Source organism: Sparus aurata, chromosome 1, assembly GCF_900880675.1.
Source record: "Sparus aurata chromosome 1, fSpaAur1.1, whole genome shotgun sequence".
Lineage (NCBI taxonomy): Eukaryota > Metazoa > Chordata > Actinopteri > Spariformes > Sparidae > Sparus > Sparus aurata.
The window spans coordinates 33,889,254-33,910,843 of NC_044187.1; the positions used below are offsets into that span (position 1 = coordinate 33,889,254).

The following is a 21,590-nucleotide window of genomic DNA, read 5'->3' on the forward strand; positions in this document are numbered from 1 at the left end:
GTGATGGGACATCTGTACTGATGATAACATAACAGGAATGGTCTGTTATACACAAGATTTGCAGATTTTTTTTTTGCAAAATTATGATATAAAAGAGGAGACAGCAACCTAAGAATGTAGCAAGAAATTCTATCTATAATAGTGTATAATATTGTCATATTTTGTGATCATACTTGAGAGATATAGACTGGCAATATTGTCCTGGTGTATATGTGGCAGATTATGTAATGATTTGTTATGGCATCACACTTCTGTTCACTTCTTTACCTGATGAAGACCATCTGTGTTTGGAACTGTTCCAGTCAGATCCACAACAAATAAGACTCGGGGAAAAGACAGGAGTGTGTCAGTCTTTTTCTTCTTCTTTGCTTTTTAAATAACTCACTACCAAAATCATTTCTATGATGATTTTAGTTTTACTTCTGCTTACGTAAGTGTTCATGTAAAGTAACGGTACTTTTACATGAGTACAGTCTTAGGCTAGTTAACCAAACTCTTCCCGTCACTTCCCTCCCTCGTCACATGCACATTTGGTTCCTGAAGAGTGCATTTTTAAAAAATAGTACAGTTTCAATTAAAAGTCTTAATAAGTGTATAAAACGGCTGAGTAGCTGTAGTTGTACACTGTGGTTTCTTGCAGTTGTGTTGTAGAGCAGTTGTTGTGGACTATTTTCTGCAATGGATTAATACACATTTGGTTCGCTCCTAAATTCTAACAGCAGGACAATGTTTGGGACTCAAACCATAGTGCCCATGTTCATCACAATGTAGAAACATGTCACCCAGTCCAACAGAGTGACTCACTAATGTATCATTAATATTTTTTGGACAACAATGGAGCTCTATAGCACAAAGGAATGGCGTTGTCAACACAGGCAGTATTTGTTGGTGAGATCAATTCATTGTTGATTGTAAGTGCCGTAGAGAACATAGTGTTTGTTGTCAAATCCCAAGACGGAGCTAAAATAGTAAATATGTCATATCACATATCATACAATCCAATATATCATTGTGTGATGTAAAGCACTACAGTAATGCAGAGAGCTCACTGTAAAATACTGTGGCTAAATCCCTCTCCATCACATGACAGACGACTAATTGTCTCGTGGTCCCTCTCTCAGCCTAAGTTAACTTGTCATCCATTACAGGATAGCATGCATAGAGTAGGTGAGCACGTGATATTAGACACACATCAGTATGGATTCTCTTGTCCTATATCCTCCCTCTCTAACACCTCTCTTTTCTTCCACTCCCTCATCTCTGCGTCCCTCTCGATTTTCCGTCTCCTCACATGTTTTCAGTCTCCCAGCGTGAAGCTCTCCTCTCCTATCCGTCCTTTCCTCTGGGTTATATTCAGGAGTCGCCTTCTCCCCACTCTCCCTTGTCATCGAGAGCTCTGCAGCCACATGGCTCTTGCTTGGCTCCCGCACAGTTGCTGAATCATCGCTTTGATTCCCCTTCTCTCTGTCTGTTTCCCTCCATCATCTGCCAGCTCTCAGTCCCTAGCTGCTGATCCAAGAAAAAGTTGCTGCATCTCTCTGCTTGCTTATGTAATTCCAACTTATTTATATGTTATATTATGTAATGTTTTTGCTGCAGTAGCAACACTCAAAACAATATCCTTGCCAGTGCGGCTCTGTGTAGAGATGAATCATGTGAAGCCAACAGTCCTCACACCTAATGAGCGGCAATGTGTTTGTAATTACCATGAGGGCATTCATTAGCATTATAGCAGCACCGTTGGGCTGGCTAGCCCTGTTAGCCCTCGCTGATTTAGCGTAATAGTATGCAGCATGCATTTTTAGAGAAAGCTCATTCAGCAGCAGGAATTTGCTTTCACTTCCCTAATTGTTGGCTTTGCATTAGTATTTAAATACAACACGTGTCCGATTTAGAATAGCCTAACATCTGCAGCTTAGTGGCTGCTGTACAGTTTAATGCCTCACCTTCTGTTCAGTTTTAACACCTGAACTGGATTAACAACAAAATATCACATCTCAGCTCGGGTTTGTACACAACAAGAATGACAGAGGAGCTGCCTTAGAAATTGGGAATATTGAAAGACATGGCCGTTCAGGGGGGAATTATTTAAGAGAAGCCATGAAGCCGATATGTAAATATGTAGGACCAGGTGTTTTTTGAGTTCAGGATATGTCAGGATCTCTCTGCTGCATGGGTTTTGATCACTCCTTCACAAAGGAGTGATCAAAACCCACAAAAAACTGCAATGTTGGGTTGTTCCCAGACATAAATGGGCAGTCAGGAGAGAAACACTCTAAAATCTTTAGTTTTCTGTCCAAACATGGTCCTTGATCATCACTTTCCCTGCGGGACATGTCCACCAATGGATGATGTGGAGGTTTAACAACCAAAGGGAGCCTGTTTCAGATTTCTGAGATTAAGGAGTTCTTGGCTATGTTTAGCTCAGTCCATCTGCACACTGTACAATCTAATACAGACTGCAACCAAGATTCCAATAGACTAATCTTTGGACTAACCTTTTGTAGAGTTAAATGGATGGTAAAACAGCTGCATTTATATAGTGCTTTTCCAGGCTTATTGACCACTTAAAGCACTTTACAACACAAGTCATTATTCACCCATTCATACAGTGGTAGCAGAGACCTCAACCTGCTCATCCTAGAACCATGTATATGCATGCTCACACACTGATGGAACAGCCACCAAGAGCAGTTTGGGGTTCAGTATCTTGCCCAAGGACACTTGGACATGTTAACTGCAGGGGCTGGAGACTGAACCGCCAACCCTCCGATGACAGCTCTACCTCCTGTGCCACAGCCATGGGTAGTACTGTCTTTGTTCTTTGTTGAGTATTAAAATGTGCATGTGCCACTGTGTGTGTTTGTGTGCTTTTCGCATGCATGTACTGTTGGTTTTCAATGTGCGCTGTTAGTAATCATGACAAAGTTCTTGTCTTGCTGAAAGGTGTGTAGGATTGAGAGCAGACCATGAGTTAACCAACCACTCCTGCATACTGTCACAACTTCATCAGGTAAAACTCCTACCTTCAAACATCGGGATTCAAATGTTTGCAGGTAAAATGTTATATCATGAGAGATTGTGTGTGTGTGTGTGTGTGTGTTTAATTTATACCTGTAAATATGCATTAAACAATTCACAGTTGACCTAATTACTTTGCATACCCGTTGGCGTTGTTCCCAGAAGGAGGTAAGGTGAGTGGGCAGGTGTGTATGTGTGTGTTTGTGTGTGTGTGTGTGTGTGTGTGAGAGAGAGAGAGCGAGAGAGAGAGAGAGAGAGAGAGAGAGCTAGTTTAATGTTGTCACTTATGTTCCATCTCTCCCAGGAGGCCACATGGAGGGGCGAGGAACCGGTCTCACTGAATGGCAGATTTGGGCCAATTAAGCCGGAACTGGAGCATACACAAATTCCCACACACACACATGCTGTAGCTGTGGCCCGACCTGAGAACACCGTGTGGATACACACCCCTGCTCTTTCAAACACACACAGACACATTCCCCCTCTGTTCCACATCTCACAGGCACTTAAGCAGGTACTCAGTCTGTTTTCTGTCCACACAAACACACAGGCTGTGTGCTTACACATCCACTGCTGCTCTCTGTCCCTCCCTCACACACACACACACACACACACACACACACACACACACACACACTGCAGCACTCCTGTCTCTTCTTTCCTCTCACATACAACACACACATACATATCTCCTGCAGTGGATTTCTAACTTTTGTCCTTTACATGTGTTTTTTTTTTTTTTTTTTTTTTTTTGCTTTTCTCCACTGGGGAAACCAATTGATCCTATCCCGCACGGATATTCCCCTTCAGTGGAAATCTGCTTGGGAATATTCATATCAAACAACGCCTGTTCTCCCTTCCTCTCAGACTCTGAATCGGAACATAAGCTCAATGTCACAGAAGGCTGAAAAAGGCTCCAGTACATCTGTAGCTGCATATTCTCCTTTCACTTAAATCCCCACGGCTACTTGCTGAGTGCCTGCTCTGGCCGTGTGCGCGTGACATAGTGTGTTTACATGTGCTCACATTTGGACTGAGGCAACCAGGAGAGTCAGTGATGGTGTTTGTGTGTTTGTTTAGTATTTTTGTTTTGTTTTTGTCATGAATGCCCCGGCTGCCTGCCTGCCTGCCCGACTGCCGCACCAGCAGACACAACCGCAACAGAAATTCTCAATCCCGATTCAGGCTTGTTCAATTATTCATACTGCTATTGCGGTGCTCTCAGAAAGAGAGAGAGAGAGAGAGAGAGAGAGAGAGAGAGAGAGAGAGAGGGGAGATGGAGGAGGAGAGAAGCAGCTGAAGGAAGGGAGGGAGGGTGAGAAATAGAGAGAAGAGGAGGGGGGGTACTGGTGTTTCCTAAGAAAGGCAGCTTTACAGATGGAATATGTATGTGTGCCCAGTGGCAGCAATGACTCTTCCCTCACGGTCGTCCTGCTGCGCTGCCTCTCGTTACCTCTGCCATCTCTTTCTCTCCCCCTTTCTCTTTTGTCTGCCTCGCTTTGCTCCACTTGATCTGCCTCTTCTCCTTCACACCTTCTCATTCTTTCCCCATCTTTCCCGTTCACCTCGTCTGTCGTTCTCTATCTGCTTCATGTACGGATCTCTCCTCCACCATCTTCCTCTCCCGCTCTCTCTCTCTCTCTCCGTGACACTATCCCTTTCCCCCCTCCCCGCGGGCGCTGATCACAGGGCGAGCCCTAACATTAGAGTCCTTCAAAACTCAAGGGAGAGCTGCGGTGTTAATCTTGAGGTCGCGAAAACTCATCCAAGGACACTTTATAAGTGCCGACCTTGAATATGTGATCACTCCCTTCTCTTAACCCCCCCTGGGAGGTTACATCATCCCACTTACAGTTCATCCTACACCTCACTTGCTCCTTCGGGATGGAGGAGGTGGCAGTAAAAGACAAGTCCAGAACGCATGTTTAGACCTTTCGACCTTCTCATCTTGAGATACCTTAATTTCCTTCTCTTCTCTCCCGTACTTTTACTTTTAATCCCTTCTGTGATCTTCTTGTCCACACCCTTTTCTCTTGTAGGTTTTGTCAATGCAGCAGAACACAGTGAGGCTCCCCCCCCCCCCCCCCCCCAGATATGGAAATCACTGGCCTCCTCTTGTAGATGGCCTGTTTCTGTGAGATATGGGCTGTAACTGGCTCCCCAGAGACAGGGAGAGCGAGAAGAAGGCAGTGAGGGAGGGAACATGTGAGAGGGAGTGAAATGTGGGGATTGTGGGACGGTGAACATGCGGGTGGGGTAATAAAAGAAAAGGCATACGCCTGCTTAGTTGGGTCCACAGTGAGAGGAATAAAGATGATGAAGGAGGAGCAGGAAATATGAGAAAGAGGATTGGAGGGAAATAGGCAGGGAAATGAAGACTGAAAGTACAGAACACAGTGCAGACAAACACTTGGAAGAACCAGGAGCAGTGTGTCACTTTACTCCTTAAACCGTTCACCTCTGATTTTCATCACAGAAGTTCCTGTAGCGCCGTCCTTTATGAATGGTGTATAGGTTAAAACGAATCACTTTACTAATCTTATTATAAGATATTAAAGCCCCTAAACATATGGCTTCAGGTATTTTTCTAAAACGTGAAATATTTATGACGAAATAAGCAACAGCCATAGTTAAACGATAAGTAACTTCAGGTAGTATTCAGTGAGCATTCAACACTCAAAAATGAGCTACTCAGCTAATCAGAACTGGTATGAGGTGATTAGATTGAGAACGCGGGGATGAGGTGCAGGTGAGGAGAGGCAGAGAAACACAGGTGAAGGTGATGAACAGGGGATACAAGAGAGCAAGAAAGGAGTGGCCAGTTCTAGCCGCTGGACCAAGGAACTTCAAAAAGAAGGAAGAGTCATTACGTCACAGAATCTCGCTTCAGGGTCAGACTGTGGTGACAGCTGTGTTTAAGTCAATGGCAGACGCCTGGAGAAACACACTGAAACCCAACGTGGCTACGTCGGATGACCTCTGATGAAGAAATGCCTCCAAAGAAATTACAGAACACACTTCGCAGATTTCTTTCAAGGCTGAAAATGTTGAGATCAAATGAGGCACGTCTGACCAAATATCGCTGATGAGACTGCAATTACACTGCAGACAAGAGCTTTTCCCAAACGTAATCGAGGGACCAACGTGTGGATAAATAAAAATCTGTCGTTAACTTACTCTCTGGAGTGTGTCCTTTCATTTTCCTCAAGCATTTTCTTATCAGAACTTATACGGTGTAGATAAGTTGGGGTGTTTCTCTATGCGCCCCTCATTGACTTCGATACAGCGGTCACCACAGCTGGCCCCAAAGCAAGATTTGGTGATTTAATAACCTCTCTGATGCAGAGCAGTGGAAAAGCAGGTTGGGGAGGAGCACAGGAACAGAAGAACACAGGAAGGAAACACAAAACACAAATACAAGAAGACAGAAGTGGCAGGACCATGAGATCTGCCCTCTGCAAACCATTTTTCTCGAGCAATTTATTCACACTCTAACAGAACAAGTGATGTATTATTGTAAAAAGCTATTTATAGACACGACTGGCACCTAGCTCCTGGAAGAGATGATCACTTGTTAACTTTCTAACCAATCCTTAAGAATTTATCAAATATTTCCCCCTGTATTCACCTGTCGCCCTGCTCGACCTAGCTGCTGCATTCAATACAGGAACATACTTACTGACGGACTTGAACACTGGTTCGGTTTCTCAAATATGGTGCTCAATTGGTTTAGGTCCTACCCTTCAGGACAGAGATTATTTTGTGTCAGTTGGTGGCCACACATCAGATCGTCTCCCAATAACGTTTTTGTATCCACTGTTTCATATCATATGTACGCAGATGACGCACACATTTATTCAGCTGTGTCACCAAATGACTTTGGTACGTTGGACTCCCTTGGACGGAGCATTGAACGAATAGACAGCTGGATGTTCCATCATTTTCTCCAGCTGAAAAAGGATAAAACTGAAGTCATTGTTTTGGAGGCTAATGAGGAAAGACTTAAAGTCTGTGCTCACCTTTAAAGTCTGTCCTTGAAGTGTTAAAATCAAGTCAGGATCCTTGGTGTTATGCTGGACTCAGACCTTAATGTTGCAGTCACATTAAATGTCATAACAAAATCGGCCTCCTAAAAAATGTTGTAAGGATCAGACACTTTATGTCTAGAAATGATCTAGAGATTGTGGACATACATTTTTCTATGTATCTAATGTCTTTGTTAGTTTTATTGCTTTTTACTTTGTATACCATGATTACTATTTTAATGTTTTTTTGTCCTTTTAGCTGCTTGCTTGCTATTATTGTTTTTTTTTTTATCATTTGTTTTTAGTATTATTGTTTTTTTATCATTTGTTTTTAGTATTATTGTTTTTATCATTTGTTTTTAGTATTATAGTTTTTATCATTTGTTTTTTATTTTCATTTTTTGCATTAAATATGTAAAGCACTTTGAATTGCCTTGCTCACAAAAGATGTACAGGATTTTATTATCAACTGCCCATTTAGTTACCATTAGAGGGGAAGGCATTATTATTTGAATGCAACAGTAACTTGTTGTAACTTGTAACTTGTTTGCTGTTAATATCATACTTTTGATGAGTACATCTAAAGCAGCTACAGGGAACTTTGATTTTGTGTTTTTTCTGGCAGCCCCTTTGGACAAAAGCAGTATAAGCACCACCACCCAGTGGCGGTTCTAGACCAGTTTTAATAGGGGGGCCAGGTTGGGGCCGGCTTTTTTGTTAGGGGGCACATACAACCCGGAAAAAAGGATAAATCCCTCATTCAGACAAAGCAGTGTTTACAATTTCAGCAATTTTGATTGGGTAGTAAACTGCTGAGACACTTTATTTCTGCCTTTCCCTTCAGAACAAAATCATTGCAAGAAATCTGTCACTGTATTATTAATGCAGACTCACTGTCAGGGGGGCCACAGGGGGGTCCAGACTCAGAGTTACGGGGGCACTGGCCCCTGTTGGCCCCCCCCCCCTAGAACCGCCCCTGCCACCACCTCCTGTCGTGAGGATCATTACCTGTTAGCACCTACATTTGTTTTGAAAGCAAGTGAAAGTTAGACATGATGTCTTTTTAAGACTATTTTTTATTTTCTCAGCACAACTGTTCGCAGGATGCGTGATGATGAGGTAATGTTTCTATTTGATACTTCTAACTGTATGCCTTATCCAGCCATCAGCATCAGACTCAGTGACTACCAATAAGAATAACTATAATAACTTAATGGAATGGCCTATGTTCTCACTGTTTTCACTTAGCTTGGTCGTATAGAGGTTTCCTTATTAAACTGAAACGCATGACCGGGTAAAGGTTACTTGTAGTGCAATTTGAGTCCTCCAAGCACATAAATGCTCAGATTCAATTATAGGCTATGACCAATCAAAAAGCTTACAGCTGTGTTATATATTTGGTGCGTCCTATGAACAGTTGTCATTTATTGTCTCATTAAAATTACACGACTTAATGTTTATTTACCAATTATCTTGCCTTTATAGTTAAAATATGTATTTTTGGATTAGTTCTATCAATCTTTTTCATTTCAAGTATTTATTTTTTTATTTTGATTTGATGAAAGCTTTCGCAGTGTAAATCACTCCTTCTCCTCTGATGAGTCCATCACATTTTGTCTGCCTCACAGAGTATTATTACATGAGGGAGTTCACCCGAGACGACCTTTCAAATGAGATCAGGACTCCTGACGATGAAAACTCCTCCCCTTCACCTTCCCCAGTGTTCCTCAGGCTTCCTCTTTGACATCCTGTTGTCGTGCGTCAGCCATACATATTTCATTGAGGATTCAGCAAGGGGTAAGTGGCAGTAGGTTAAGGGTAGGCACATTAATAAATCAAAGCAGATGGGAAGTGGCATGATGGGACTTACATACACAGTCAAGGCCGGAACGGTTGTTTTTCTCTCCTTTTTGCTTGAACTTAAACTTCACGCGAATATTCATGCATGAGTGTATGTTTTATGTCCTTTGATATGTCCTTTGAAAAAATGATACAAAATAAGTCGATCAAGTGGAAAATGAGCACTCATTCATGAAAAAAACCAAACACTTTTAATAACGAAATGTACAGTGACCGCGAGGAAATCTGTATTCACCTGGGGGAAAGTTATTACAAACACAGGGAGGAATCACCTGAGAGCACTCTCACCCACAGGCAACAGCGTCTGTCCAGGGAGAGCCGGGCTATAACTCAGCAGGGTTTCGGATCAAACGCACACTTCAAAAGGCTTCCGCATCTCAAAGAGCGGCCTGAATTGTCAGGATTGTCCAGACTTGTTTGGGATGCAGGCGAGCTCACGTAGATACTGAGATCTCAAAGCACTTTTTTATCTCGCAAACTTTACCTGTGGATTACTAAATGAGGTTGACAGCTACAACCCCGTGCAGCAGTATCAACAGTGTTAATAAGCCAAAACACAATTAGATTGATACAATAATATGAGGTGTTGACTTCAATCTAACCATTAAATCAATGCTCGGAGGTCAAATTAGGATAGATTTATAGTGGTGGCAAGCAAACCAACCCCAGGGAAGCTGCACACAGACTGAGCCAGCTTCCTGATGTGCTTAAATGAAAGCACTTTTATATTTTTTCGTTGACTTATTAATTTTTTCTTGTTCACGTTTAATTCATTTATAAATTTGGGCTATTTATTAGTGCAAACTACACTGAAACTGTGCTTCTATTTTCTACGTAGTATTCTCATTTTGTTGTTTTAATTTGAATTTAATAGATTATTATATATTATGCTGCACAATTATGAGGGAACATAGCTGGATTACCCTGTAAGGGGGCCCTGAGGCAAAATTTTCCATTTGGACTCTGGCGCACTGAGGCAGTTACCTAGTCATATAAATTACGAATCATTTTTCAGATTCTGATCCTTTTGTTCAGTTCTGTTCATGGCGCTTAGTCACTGATTATCTAGATCTTTTTTCCCTGAGTGAACCAATTGCATCTCCATTCCAATGCATTTCGCATATAACAGTAGGTGAACCCATCATCATCGTTCGTACCGCCTCGAAGCTCAGCCCTGACTCTGATGGTCCACAGTTCAGCAGCTCAGCAGCCCACATAACAAACAAAAAACAAAACTCGGCACGCCATAACAATATTACATCTTGAAACTGGCGCCATGAAGAAAACATGCACGCTAAGGAATTCGGTTTAAGTTTGCACAAGCATTGCACACAACTCAGAATAGTAACAGCACATCAAGCAAACGTAACCTAAACTAGAGACAGTGGTATCACTGTGTCCCAATTCAGGGGCTGCGTCGTTCGAAGGCCGCATTTAAAGGCCAATTACGTCACAACGCCGCAGCAAAGGCTGTCCCAACTCGAAGGCTCCTCTAAATGCACCCCACAAATGCAGCCTTCTTTTCCCTCTTTCTGCACCACTACTATCCTTTGCGGCCTCCCGTATCCCGAGATGCGCGCCCGAAAAAGAAGAAAGAAAGAAAGAAAATGGCGTAAGGGTGCGAACATCAATCTAAAAGGTTATCGATTAAGAAAAACAAGACAAAAACAAAATAACAGTTTTAATGTCTTCTGGATGCATTTTCAATAGGTATTTATTATGAGTATATGGTGATATACATCACATCTACAAGCATATGCGTGTGAGACATCCATGGATGCTGGGCCACCTTTGCCATTTTCCCATTACCTCTGCCGGTCTGGCGCTACTTGGTTTGACTTGGCCCAGCAGGGATTTGCATTTCTAAAGGCGCTGCCAGTGACGCACTTGTCTTGATCCCCACAGTACTATCAAAGAATCAATGCGAGCAAAGTGGGTCCGCTCATTCAGTGTCTTTCAACACGTTTCTTTTCCTATATTTTTGTCACAATAAAAGCCCCCTGTTATCTAATCATTTAAAAGGTTTGGTTTGCAGGCAGCATTGGGAACAGGAAACCTCACCAGTTCGGTTACACCAGCAGTAACTAAACATGACCCCTGAAACAGCTGAACGAAAGATTTAGTTAGAAACTACAACAGTACTGAGAGCTGAACACACTGACTTTTAAAAACATCTTACTCCCAGGTTTCAGCTCGCGTTGCAGTTTTTATAGCTAATTTAGCTAGCCTGTAAATTGTGTTTTGGTTCAGCTGTCTTCCAGACACAGCAGGCACCTGTTTACATGGAAAAAAGCTCTAAAAATCCATACACTGTCCACCCAGCATCAGACGGCAGACAAAGCTAGACAGCATAGTGCAGCATTTATCAGCTAAACAGTCAGATGATCCCTCAGGAGCTAATGGAGGCCTGCACGGTGCAGAAAGAAGAGCAGAAAAATGACTTACATTTTTTTGGTCTCCCAAAAAAAAAAAACTTCAGAGGAGTGCTAATGTGTTAACACTGTATTTGCACCTTATTTCCTCTGGCTGCATGTGACTGGGAAAATCACTTAATGCAGATTTCAGTCAATTGTAAACCTCTTTGCACAAAGGCAGGTTAAGTGGAAGTATGCTGTTATATTGGGCATACTTTTACCCTCAGTAAAGTGCAACAGTACATTGTTTATTGTATACAAAACTGATTTAGTTCATCAGTTTTGTATACAATAAACAATGTACTGTTGCACTTCATTATATCTATTAACTGCTACAAAATTCCTTCTTTTTCTTGCGTGTCATTTCCCACCTTCAGATCCTCAACTCATGATAACGTTATCTTACAGGGGTTTTTCTTTGTCTACTCAGAATGGTTTGCAAACTGCTGCTTCTGTGGAGCCCACCGAGACAAGCGTGTGATTTTCAGACTACATACAGATAGAAGTAACAGCTTTTTTTCGCCCGACAAAGAAGAAAAGGAATGGGTTTTTTTGTGTGAACCTGCACAGGTCATCGTTTAGAGGAGCGTCTTTGGTCCTACGGTGAGTCCTGACCGGTGGCGCCGCCTCCTGCCGTGGCCTACATCCACCTTGATCTCAGCCTGCCCAGGAAGCCTCATTATCCTCCCTGCATCCTTCCTGGAAGCTTCTGCTGATCAGTAAATGCCACAAGTTCCACTCCCCGCTGTCCCTGGGAGCTCTCGCCAAGGGAGGAGAACATAGAGGAGGAGAGAAAGGGAAGGAGATGATGCACTCTTTCTTTCTTTCTTTCTCCCTCTCCTCTGAGGAGAAAGCTTGATGTTGGCACTCATCACAATCTGCTGCGAGTCAAATCCCTTTTCCCATTTGAAGTGTTGGAGCTCAACATGAAACAGCTCCAGCGGCAGGAACAAGCAAGCTGTTGATATTCCAAAGGGTTCACCATTTTGCTGATGTCTGATGGAACGCGTGCTCTTTCAGCAGACATTCACTTTGGTTTTATTTGTTGAGCGTGGCACACCCAAACTCTCATTACATCCTACTGCTTTGTCACCCCTATGCTAACAAGAGGAATTGCTGCAGTTCTGAACTGTAACATTATTCCTGCCTTGCCTCTGCCACGGGGGACAGCTTATGAATTAATGAGATGTCAGCAGAGATGTCACGTCTTTATCCACTCTATCTCGCCAAAAGAAAAAAAAAAACACCTCCTTGGAGGAATTGATACAACGTAGCACCATGAATCTTTTCTGTCTCTGGTGGCTTGACTCCGGGGGGCCTCATCCCTAAAAATGCTCGCTCCTCATGTTTTCTTATGACAGCTATACATCTGGAATAAAGGAACAACTGGAATAAATCCTCCTACATCTTTTAATTGAGTATTCAGATGACTTTTTTTGTTGTAATGAGTAATGTAACATGAGATGGCAGAGAGGACGGCATTAGCTTTGCGGAAATATTCCCACAATTTTAGTTTTTTGGGCGCGAAAAGGAAAAAAAACAACATCACATCAATACTTTGAGTCCAGACAGATATATTTCAATATCTGTTAAATGGATTGCCATAAAATTTGTGAAGTCATTCAGTGTGCTCTGGGTCGACGTAAGCATGTGGTCCAATATTATGTAACTTTTTCAACTTAAAATAACAGCTTCAGAATCATTTTAATGGTACAGTGCCTTGTAATAGGGTGAATGGTGTCTGTGTCACAGCCACTCTGCTCCCCATCACTTGTTTCTGCACTATGTAACTTCAGTGAGAGGGCAGGATCACAGCGTTACATACATGTTTACTTCAAAATACAAGTTTTCAACACAACATAGTAATGACGTAAGGAGTTTTGTTTGAAGTGAGCACACATTACAGACATACATTATGTCTGACAATTTGACACAGACCTGAGTATTGTAGCATAGTATTAATGATAGTGGTGCTGCTCTCAGAAACTGTGTGGGATGCCAAATCAGAATGCACAGAATGCAGATTTGTTCATAATGTTGCTATAAATAGTAGTAAAGTATCGGTTGGTACGTAAGCAGTGACAGAAAATGTATTGTGTACATTAGTACAGTCACGGAGCAGCTAGCATGTCTGTAGAATCTTATTCTTGATGAAAACGTCTAAAGATATATACACAGATGTCTTGAGAAAAGTAGGACACCTTCTCTTCGTCTCCAGTATAACCTACAGACTGTGTTTACTGTACATTGCCAGCTCAGCAGGTGCCCTAAAATATGTGCTTTGCCAGCAGAACATTATGTAAACGACCATACCTTAGAAACAGAAACATTACCAACAACCCTTAAGAAGTTGTTTTGTACCTTCAGTTATGCTGCCTCCATGGACCTTATGTTCGAAGGCTATATGGCGCAATTACACTCTAATTGATTGACTTTCTGTGCCAGCAGAGGTGGGCGGGCGTTACATCAACCATTTCATCATGTAATGTTTTCAGTCGAGAGCGTTCATGTAAGAGGTGGCTTGATCTTTCTGTCTGTACAGAGACATGCGATCATCCTGAAGGCCACCTGGATCTATTTTAGACTATCTGCTTCAAATTCTGCACAAAGCAGCGTCTGGGACATAAATGCAATTGCACTGCAGCAATACATTCTGTCGGGGCTTAGCAGCATTATGCCGGCGGGGTATTAGCTAAGTGTAGTAAGTAGACATAGAGATTAAGACTGTGTGACCGTTGACGGGTGTTGGGTGTGGCGGCGTCAAAATAAGAGGCAGGCTTATCCGACCGCGGTTTATCTGCCCCTCCGCTAATGCCTGAGCCAGTATTCACTCGACAGTCATGGAATAAACCTGCCGGTCTAAAAGTTTTATAATACGTGGATTCCTTTAGAGCGCGCATTCCAAAAAAAAAAAAAACTGTTTAATACTAAAAAGACAGAAGGGCTCTCCTCACTTATGTAACAGTCTTTTGGTGTGCACTTTCTTTTTTAGCCAAAACTTTCTAATAAATCCTGAGCAGGGTTGGACGGCCACTCTGGCTACTACCCAGTCATCTTTAGCTGTCCTGTTATTTTCTATAAATGTTACTGGCTGATAAATCCAAGTGTTTTGGGAGCCATCTGCCCATGTGGCTGAGGGACAGAATGAATAGCTTTCTGCCTTTGTGTATGTGTGTGTGTGTGTGTGTGTGTGTGTGTGTTTAGTGCTGCTACAGAAATTCGCTCTTTGTATTAATGCCTTGTCAGTCTTTTGAAGGCTCCTGACCCTAGCTGCTGTCTGCTGTGCATCGTGGGAGATGAAGGTGATGCGGAATCTCTCAGCCAAAGAAAATCCACTTTAAGGTCAAGCTTGAAGACCGAAACGTATCGAACTGAAAAACCCTGCAAGGACCTGCAGCTTGGCTCCGTCCCCGATAAAGTTTCAGATCAGATAACATATTCCTGAGCTAACCGCACTGAGGGGTAGAACTTCACTCCATAAAAATGTAATGTAGTGACAAAAAGTTGAAGCACTGAAACGGTTTGTGTCTGTGTTTGAGAGCGGAAAAGTCATTTGAATTGTAGTTTCGATTGAATCCCTGAAGACAGTTGTATTTACTGTATTTGAACGAAGCATTAAAGAGTACAGAGAAATCAGCTGAAGGATCAGTTGAAGTGCACACTATTAAATGCATTGAACTGTCGAGAAGAAAAACGGAACAGCTGAAATGTCAATTCAACTGGAAACAATGAAAGCAGTTTAAAATTTCCAGAGAAGTTTAAACAGGCGTGTGCACTGTAAATAATAAAGCTTCAGTTGGTATGTAAGCAGCGACAGCACTTGAAGTGTCAGTTAAAGCGTAAAAATGCGTCGAAGTGTTGAAAGCTGACGTTCGGCATCAAAGCTGAAAGTAGTTGAAATGTCGGTTGAATGTGAAGCACTGAAAATGTTTGAGGTGTTCATTAAACTGGAAGAGATGAAAGCTGTGTAAAGTTTATTTCCAAGCGTGAGCCCAGTCGGCATTTTAACTGTCGGTTTGTGTGCAAACACTCTTAATGAAAATGACAGAAAACCCACTCAGTCAAGCTTCATACTGCAGTTAGTTGAATAGAAAAAGTGCAAGAACCTATAGCGAGAGCTCCCTCGCTATTCCCCCTGCAACATCTCAGCCAAGGCTCAATTATTTTATTAAGGAGAGTCTGAAGAGAGATCTTCGTTAGATAAAACAAACATTGCTCAGCATCACGTAACAGATCGAAAGGTTTCCTAAATGAAGACAGAAGATAAACCTGCCACTGTGAAGAGCTTTCCTGAAATGTCGTCATGGTGAAACACCTCAAGGTGTTATAATAGTGGACGGACACATTGTGTTATTCTGATGTATTGCTTTCACCACTTGACACTTGAATAAGAGATTAAGTGTCTCATTTAAATGCAGGAGCTGTCAACATCCCGGTGCCACCGCAACAGGTTCTGAACAGACTGATAATGAAAGTCAGGCTGTAGTTTTTAGATGAGGCGGCACTTCAACTGGCTGATATGACGAAGCACTTTTCTCCTCCGACAGCCTCGCCGTCTTTAGTGCAGGCGCCGCATCTCACAGCAGCAGCCGCAACAACAGAGCAGCGAGTGGGTTTCTGTCTCTGGAGTCAGCTCCAAAAGAGTCCCCGCACTCACAACTCACAGGCGCCCAAGCCGGCTCACCTCTCGTCTCGAGCGCCCTCTTTGTGACCTTCACTGCCTTTTGGACATTTCACTCATCAGGCAATTAGCTCTCCTGTTTTAAAGTCTGAGCGTGATCAAATGTTGTATCTGATCTCTCTCTCTCTCTCTCTGCGTCACCTTTCTTATCCTCACGACCTCGCGCTCTTTTCTCTCACATGCTTTCATGCACACAACCACAGCAGGAACGCACCGTGACATTTAAGTATCACAATTTTATTACAAAAATTAAATTCTTCATCTCTCAGTTTTGCCATGCTTGGAGCATATAACAATACAGTAAAAAACCCAGACCCAGAGAAGATAGTAAAGCAGATTTCAACAATGCCTTCACAGCACTCTGTCATTCATGCTGTTACTATACAAATACTGTAACATTCCTAATACAGAGTAGTACAAACACCTGCCAAAACACATCATGTCAGATAACAAACTGTAATTAAATTACATTTACCAGAGGAACAAGGAACTCAACCCAGCTCAGAAAAAAAAGAAAACAGAAACCAATAAACATTGAAATTGCAACTTATAACATACTGAAATGTGCTGAATATTTGTACCAGCCCAAGGCACCCAGGCTTTGTAGCAATGTTGGCAAGTTAACGACATTCTTACAGAAACACTTGAAGCGAACAACGATTACAAATTGTCTTGTACCACAGTCTGACTTTGCAGTGTCCTTCAACATACCCTCCTCTCCTGGCGATCTCTTCGTCAGTCACAGTGCAAGTTCCGGAGGGGCGGGGCGGAGTGAAGGGGTGGGGTGGGGTGTGTGTGTGTGGGGGGGAGTGAGAGTAGGCGGGTGGGGTGGGGGGGTCTTCACAGGGAGCTGGACCGCGTCAGACATCACTTCACAGCGCCAAACACTGACAAGAATTGGATGGACAGCGTAATCTCCCACTCACCAGAGGGGAAGGGGGTGGGAGTGATTATGTAATTCCTCACTTGGATTGTGAATTGTCCAAACATAAGGCGCAGATTGCCAGCTGCCGGTCCAAGACGAAAATAAGCCAAATGAAAAGCTTAGGTGTGCTTTCAACTGAATGTCCAAGGGGGAGAAAAAAAGGAGCAACAAGTAGCAGTGCTTTCTCAACGAGGTCTTCGAGACGAATTAGATTTTTTTTTTTTCCCTCGAGATGAAAAGTGTTGTTTTGCACATAAATACCTAAGAATGATAAAAATCCCAGATTTAAGCTTACCAATAACTTAAGTAGTCTCTAACAAACGTCAAATGAAGACAGGAACGACAAAAGCTCAGAAATACAGAGAGGCCTTTCTTGAACGGCGAAACTGCAGTTCAGTTGAGCGAACGGCAAGGCTCGAAGGTCCATTTGGTTGCTCCGCCAAATATTTCGACGTTGCTCTCCGTCCAGGAGAAGACGTTCCCGGCCGGTGCTTTGCTGTTGCAGGTCGCCAAGTTGTAGATCTCAGCGATAGAAAGTTTCCTATTCCAGATATTCAAGTTTGCTAGCTCGCCGACGTAGGCTTGTGTCGCGTCGAAGCCTCCTCCTAGCGTGTCCTGTGAAACAATGCAGAGTTAGTCATCAGCTCGACAAGAGTGTAAGTGACTATTTTGCAAAGGTTATCTGGATGCAGAAGGATTTCCAAGTTGAGATAACAGGAGACTCCACACTGTTTCTTATGATGAAATCTTAAGTTGATGTGCAGTTGACCAACAAACCATTTTGTTATGGGTGACATCACGTGAGAGGACTTTCGGTCTTTGATATGGATTAATCCTGAACCTTTTTAGCTCCCTTTAGCTAAGAAAATGCTAAATAAACAATACCTTTAGGAGCATACGGGTTATCTCATCTTATCTTTTGATTTTGATTGAATTTAAATTAACAGTGTAATTTGGCCAAATGCTTGAGTATATAAAGATCTGTTAATAGGGAATATGCCATGTTTGCTGCAAACTGATTTTCTCTGTAAAATAAATCCCAAGTGGTGTTTCCCTGTCATGATTCAATGAAGCACCCTTCTTTTTTTTTCCAACCTTGGGAAGATGAATTGCATGCTCATTTTACTAAAATGCCTTAATTAGGCACTCCTACAAGACCCCCACAATCTCCTCAAGAATAAATAAATATTCCCTTGGTTAATCTTTGCCCAAAAATAAATGAATACTCATCTCAGGATTATTATTATTATTATTATTATTATTATTATTATTATTATTATAAATATTTGCAATCATTGATTTGACTAGGAGTATTCACCTGCTCTTGTCCCAGGACCAGCACTCCCTCCGGTTTGATGGGGTGATAAGGTGCCAGGTTTTCCCCGCTGCCCCGCATCACGCCATCCTGGAAAGCCTCCCACATCCCGTCACGGGTGGTCCACGTGATGCACAGGTGATGCCACTTCCCGTCGTTGATGAGAAACGGCAGCTTTGCAACCTGCAGCAGAGAAGTTACATCAGTCACATATTTCTCTCTTAACAGCCTCCCACCCCTCCTTATCACACTTGAGTAGCAGAGTCGCTCCCAGCCTGAAAACACATCTCCTCCACACCTTTCTCTTCTTCCTGCTGAATCACTTCCCCTGACAAGGATCTTTTCCTCTATAAAAAGGCCTTCTGCTGCTCACCTTAGCACCTATTTTTATTCCATTTCCGCTTCTGGCACAGGGGAGTTGTCAGGTTACTCTGACTCATCCGAGCAACAATCATTATAACTTTCTGCACTAACTGTACAATGATCCGCACATTAGCACGCCACATGTAGACACAAAAAAACACAATGGTGCCCCGTGTGGGTCAACGAATGCCTCTGTCCGTGATAATCACTTTTTTCATTACCTTGTCATTGATCAGAATCTCCATGGGGTTGTTCCCCCACTCGATCAGCACCAGCTCGTTGGACTGACCCGGGACGGCGTAGGAGAAGGGTGTCCCGACCCCAGGCGAGGCGTTGGACTTGATCCACAGACACACGCTGAAGGAGTACATCTCAGGGAGGCTCCTCTTGGCTTTGGCGTACATGTAGTTGGTTCTCAGGGGGAAGGTGAGCTGGAACTTATCGGTCGGCCTGGTTTCTTTGCCTGTGGGGTGAGATCAGTCAGTTACACCCTGTCACATTTAAAAACAGGGGGTATTTTTCATCTGGTTTATGTTTTCAGGGATTCACCACACCCCAAGTGGAAGGTGTGATGAAGACTGAGGGATTCATATGATTAAAGAGTCTTTTAATGGAGATAAAACAAAGCTTCTGGAGGAATTAACAGGTTGTTCATAATATTAACCTCTTATAAAATATGAAACTCCATTGTCTTGCTGTCTCTTCCCTGTATATGTTGGCTCTCTCTTCTCCGTCTCCCTCGCTCTGAAATTCACCATACGCAGGCGCATTTGCATGTGCAGAAAAGCTGAACCAGCCTCCAGAACGCGCCGGTGCCAGGCCCACCCTGCAAAACTTTCTGTGCCCCTGACCCCTGCCAAACCACCCCCCCCCCCCCATCCCACCTCCTTTGCATACAGGCTCGTATGCAAGTTTGGCTGTGAAAAGCATCAACTCAGCGAGGCACAGGCGCTAACAGGTCTTGAGTTATGCAAAGCAATGCAGCTCTCCTCTCCTCCCTCACACTGTCTGTGCGCACCGGGATTGCTGCAGCACCGTAAACGCTGTCAGTATTAAAGAGTTCGGGGTTTTTTTTCCCCCCGCGTCCTTGAGCTTAAAAGCCAATTAAAGTACACCTAATCTTGTTAAGCCTCGCTCAATGCCCGTTGCTCGCACTCTGTTCGCCCTCGAAATCCGAAACGCACCTTTCTCCAGGTCCGTGATCCGGTGGTGCAGAGAGGTCAGCGTGGACTCCACTCTGTTCCGCTGCTCGGAGTCATTCCTGGAGACCGGTTTGGTCTCCTCTAACGTGTTGACCCGGGACAGAACCTGCTTCTCCATGTCGTCTATCTTGTTCTGCAGCAGGTCCTTCAGGCTGTTGGCTTGCACGGTGTTGTTCCCTCGGCTGTACTGCTGCAGCGGACACAGGAGGACAGACACTGGGTTAGAGGACTTCGCTCAACACTTTGTCTGGTGTTAAACTCACTGACGCACTGTGTGAAGCGCACAGGCTCCCAAACTCACTGCCTGTTTATTTGTGTGTGTGTGTGTGTGTGTGTGTGTGTGTGTGTGTTTGTTTGTTTGGATGTTCTGCGTCAAATTATTCAAAAGGCAGCTCTTCTGCGCTTGGTTCACTTTGCGTGATGCTTCTCATTAAAAGGAAAAAAAGATGCACTTAAACACATGTGGCTCCGAGCAGAGACGCACGAAGCCAGAACAACATCGCAGCTCTGTAGTAAGAGAACGAAGCCCTCATTCTAATTACCAGCAGGGAGGACTCATCTAATTAACTTCTGACCTGCTCAGCCCTGCCCTCTGCTGCGCGCCTACCTCTAGATTCTCCAGCCTCTGTTTCAGCGTCTGTAAGGTCTGTCCCAGCTGGGCCAGGGTGTCCGTGGTGCCCCGGGACACGTCCCCCATCGTGTTCTTGGACCCCGGCCGCCTCCCGCCGGGTCCCGCCGCAGGGAGGCTCTGGCTCTCGCAGCGGCTCAACTTGGACGTTAGTTCCCTGATTGTCTCCTTTTGGTTCATAATGGTCTCCTTCTGCTGCAGCACGGTCTCCCGCAGCTGCATGACCGTGGTCTTCAGGTCCTCCGCCGGACCGCTGTTCTGCATCGTGGCCGTGCACAAGTCCATATCCTTGGGCACCGACGTGCAAATAAACTGCGTCTGTCCGAAGTCTTGCGCAGAGCTCTCCACAACAACCAGGCAAGAAAGTAGAAAAAGTTTCCAAGAGAACCCGTCCATGGTTCCGGTCATGTGTCGCCGCTGAAGTGTGCCGGGGAGCGTGTGGCGTCTCTGAGGTTTCAGCACCACGGAGCTGTCCACTGAAGCTGTGAGCTCTGCGCGCTCTCTGCACTTTTTATAGCGGACATAAGGCAGCGCAGCTCCACCGCATCACTGAGGGGAGGCAGCGGGCTCTGCTGTACCTACGGAGTCCAGCCCCTTATTTAAGGTCGTCCGCACTGTTTGCTGAGCACCCACACAGTCAGCACCCACCGAGGCGGAGAGCGCCTACACGGCACGTCTGTGTAGTAGAGGGCGACTGTGAACTACCATGCCCGCAGTGGAGGAGCATCAACGTCGTTTAATGAAGTAAAAGTAGTGCAAAAGTGAAGGAGTAGGACAAAGTAAAGAACTATCATCAGCACTATGCACTTGAATTGAACTTTAATTACACAGCAACATAATATTTAAAGGGCCCCAGACTATATTTACTTTAACTGAACACATCCAGAGTTTTCTTTTTTCCCCCCCTTAATTGAATAACAAAGTTGTTCTCAGAGGGAAAGGGGTTGAAGCTCGAAAGGTGGCAGGGTCCGCCACACATGAAAAAAAAACAGATACAATGAAACTGTGTTGTCCTTTAAAGTCAGTTTGTTTATTCAGTTTATTCAAACGAAACAGAGGTTATTTATTTCGTTTTTTTAGGCATTAAACAAATCAGCCCATGAACATCTTTCTCTTCTGATTGAAGTATCTTCTCCACAACTACACAGTGCACCTT

The 21,590-nt window shown here is 43.7% G+C and overlaps 2 protein-coding genes across 2 annotated transcripts in view; one reads left to right on the plus strand and one right to left on the minus strand.

Annotated features, from left to right (window-relative positions):
• The window catches only part of LOC115586259 (endonuclease V), a 99,780-nt gene extending 84,498 nt beyond the window's left edge, over window positions 1-15,282 (plus strand). Inside the window, exons 10-13 of the transcript XR_003984850.1 lie at window positions 2,947-3,013; window positions 3,326-3,535; window positions 8,135-8,843; window positions 11,751-15,282. The gene's annotated coding sequence lies outside the window, so the exon portion shown is untranslated. The remainder of the gene's footprint in view (window positions 1-2,946; window positions 3,014-3,325; window positions 3,536-8,134; window positions 8,844-11,750) is intronic.
• Window positions 15,283-16,217: 935 nt separating this feature from the next.
• Window positions 16,218-20,982, minus strand: LOC115586253 (neuronal pentraxin-1-like). Its single transcript, XM_030425112.1, has 5 exons — window positions 20,414-20,982; window positions 19,789-19,996; window positions 18,826-19,067; window positions 18,245-18,424; window positions 16,218-17,541 (listed from the first exon to the last, which is right to left on the minus strand). Exons 1-5 carry the CDS (start codon window positions 20,840-20,842, stop codon window positions 17,320-17,322), a joined length of 1,281 nt encoding a protein of 426 aa, XP_030280972.1. The 5' UTR covers window positions 20,843-20,982; the 3' UTR covers window positions 16,218-17,319.
• Window positions 20,983-21,590: the final 608 nt, after the last annotated feature.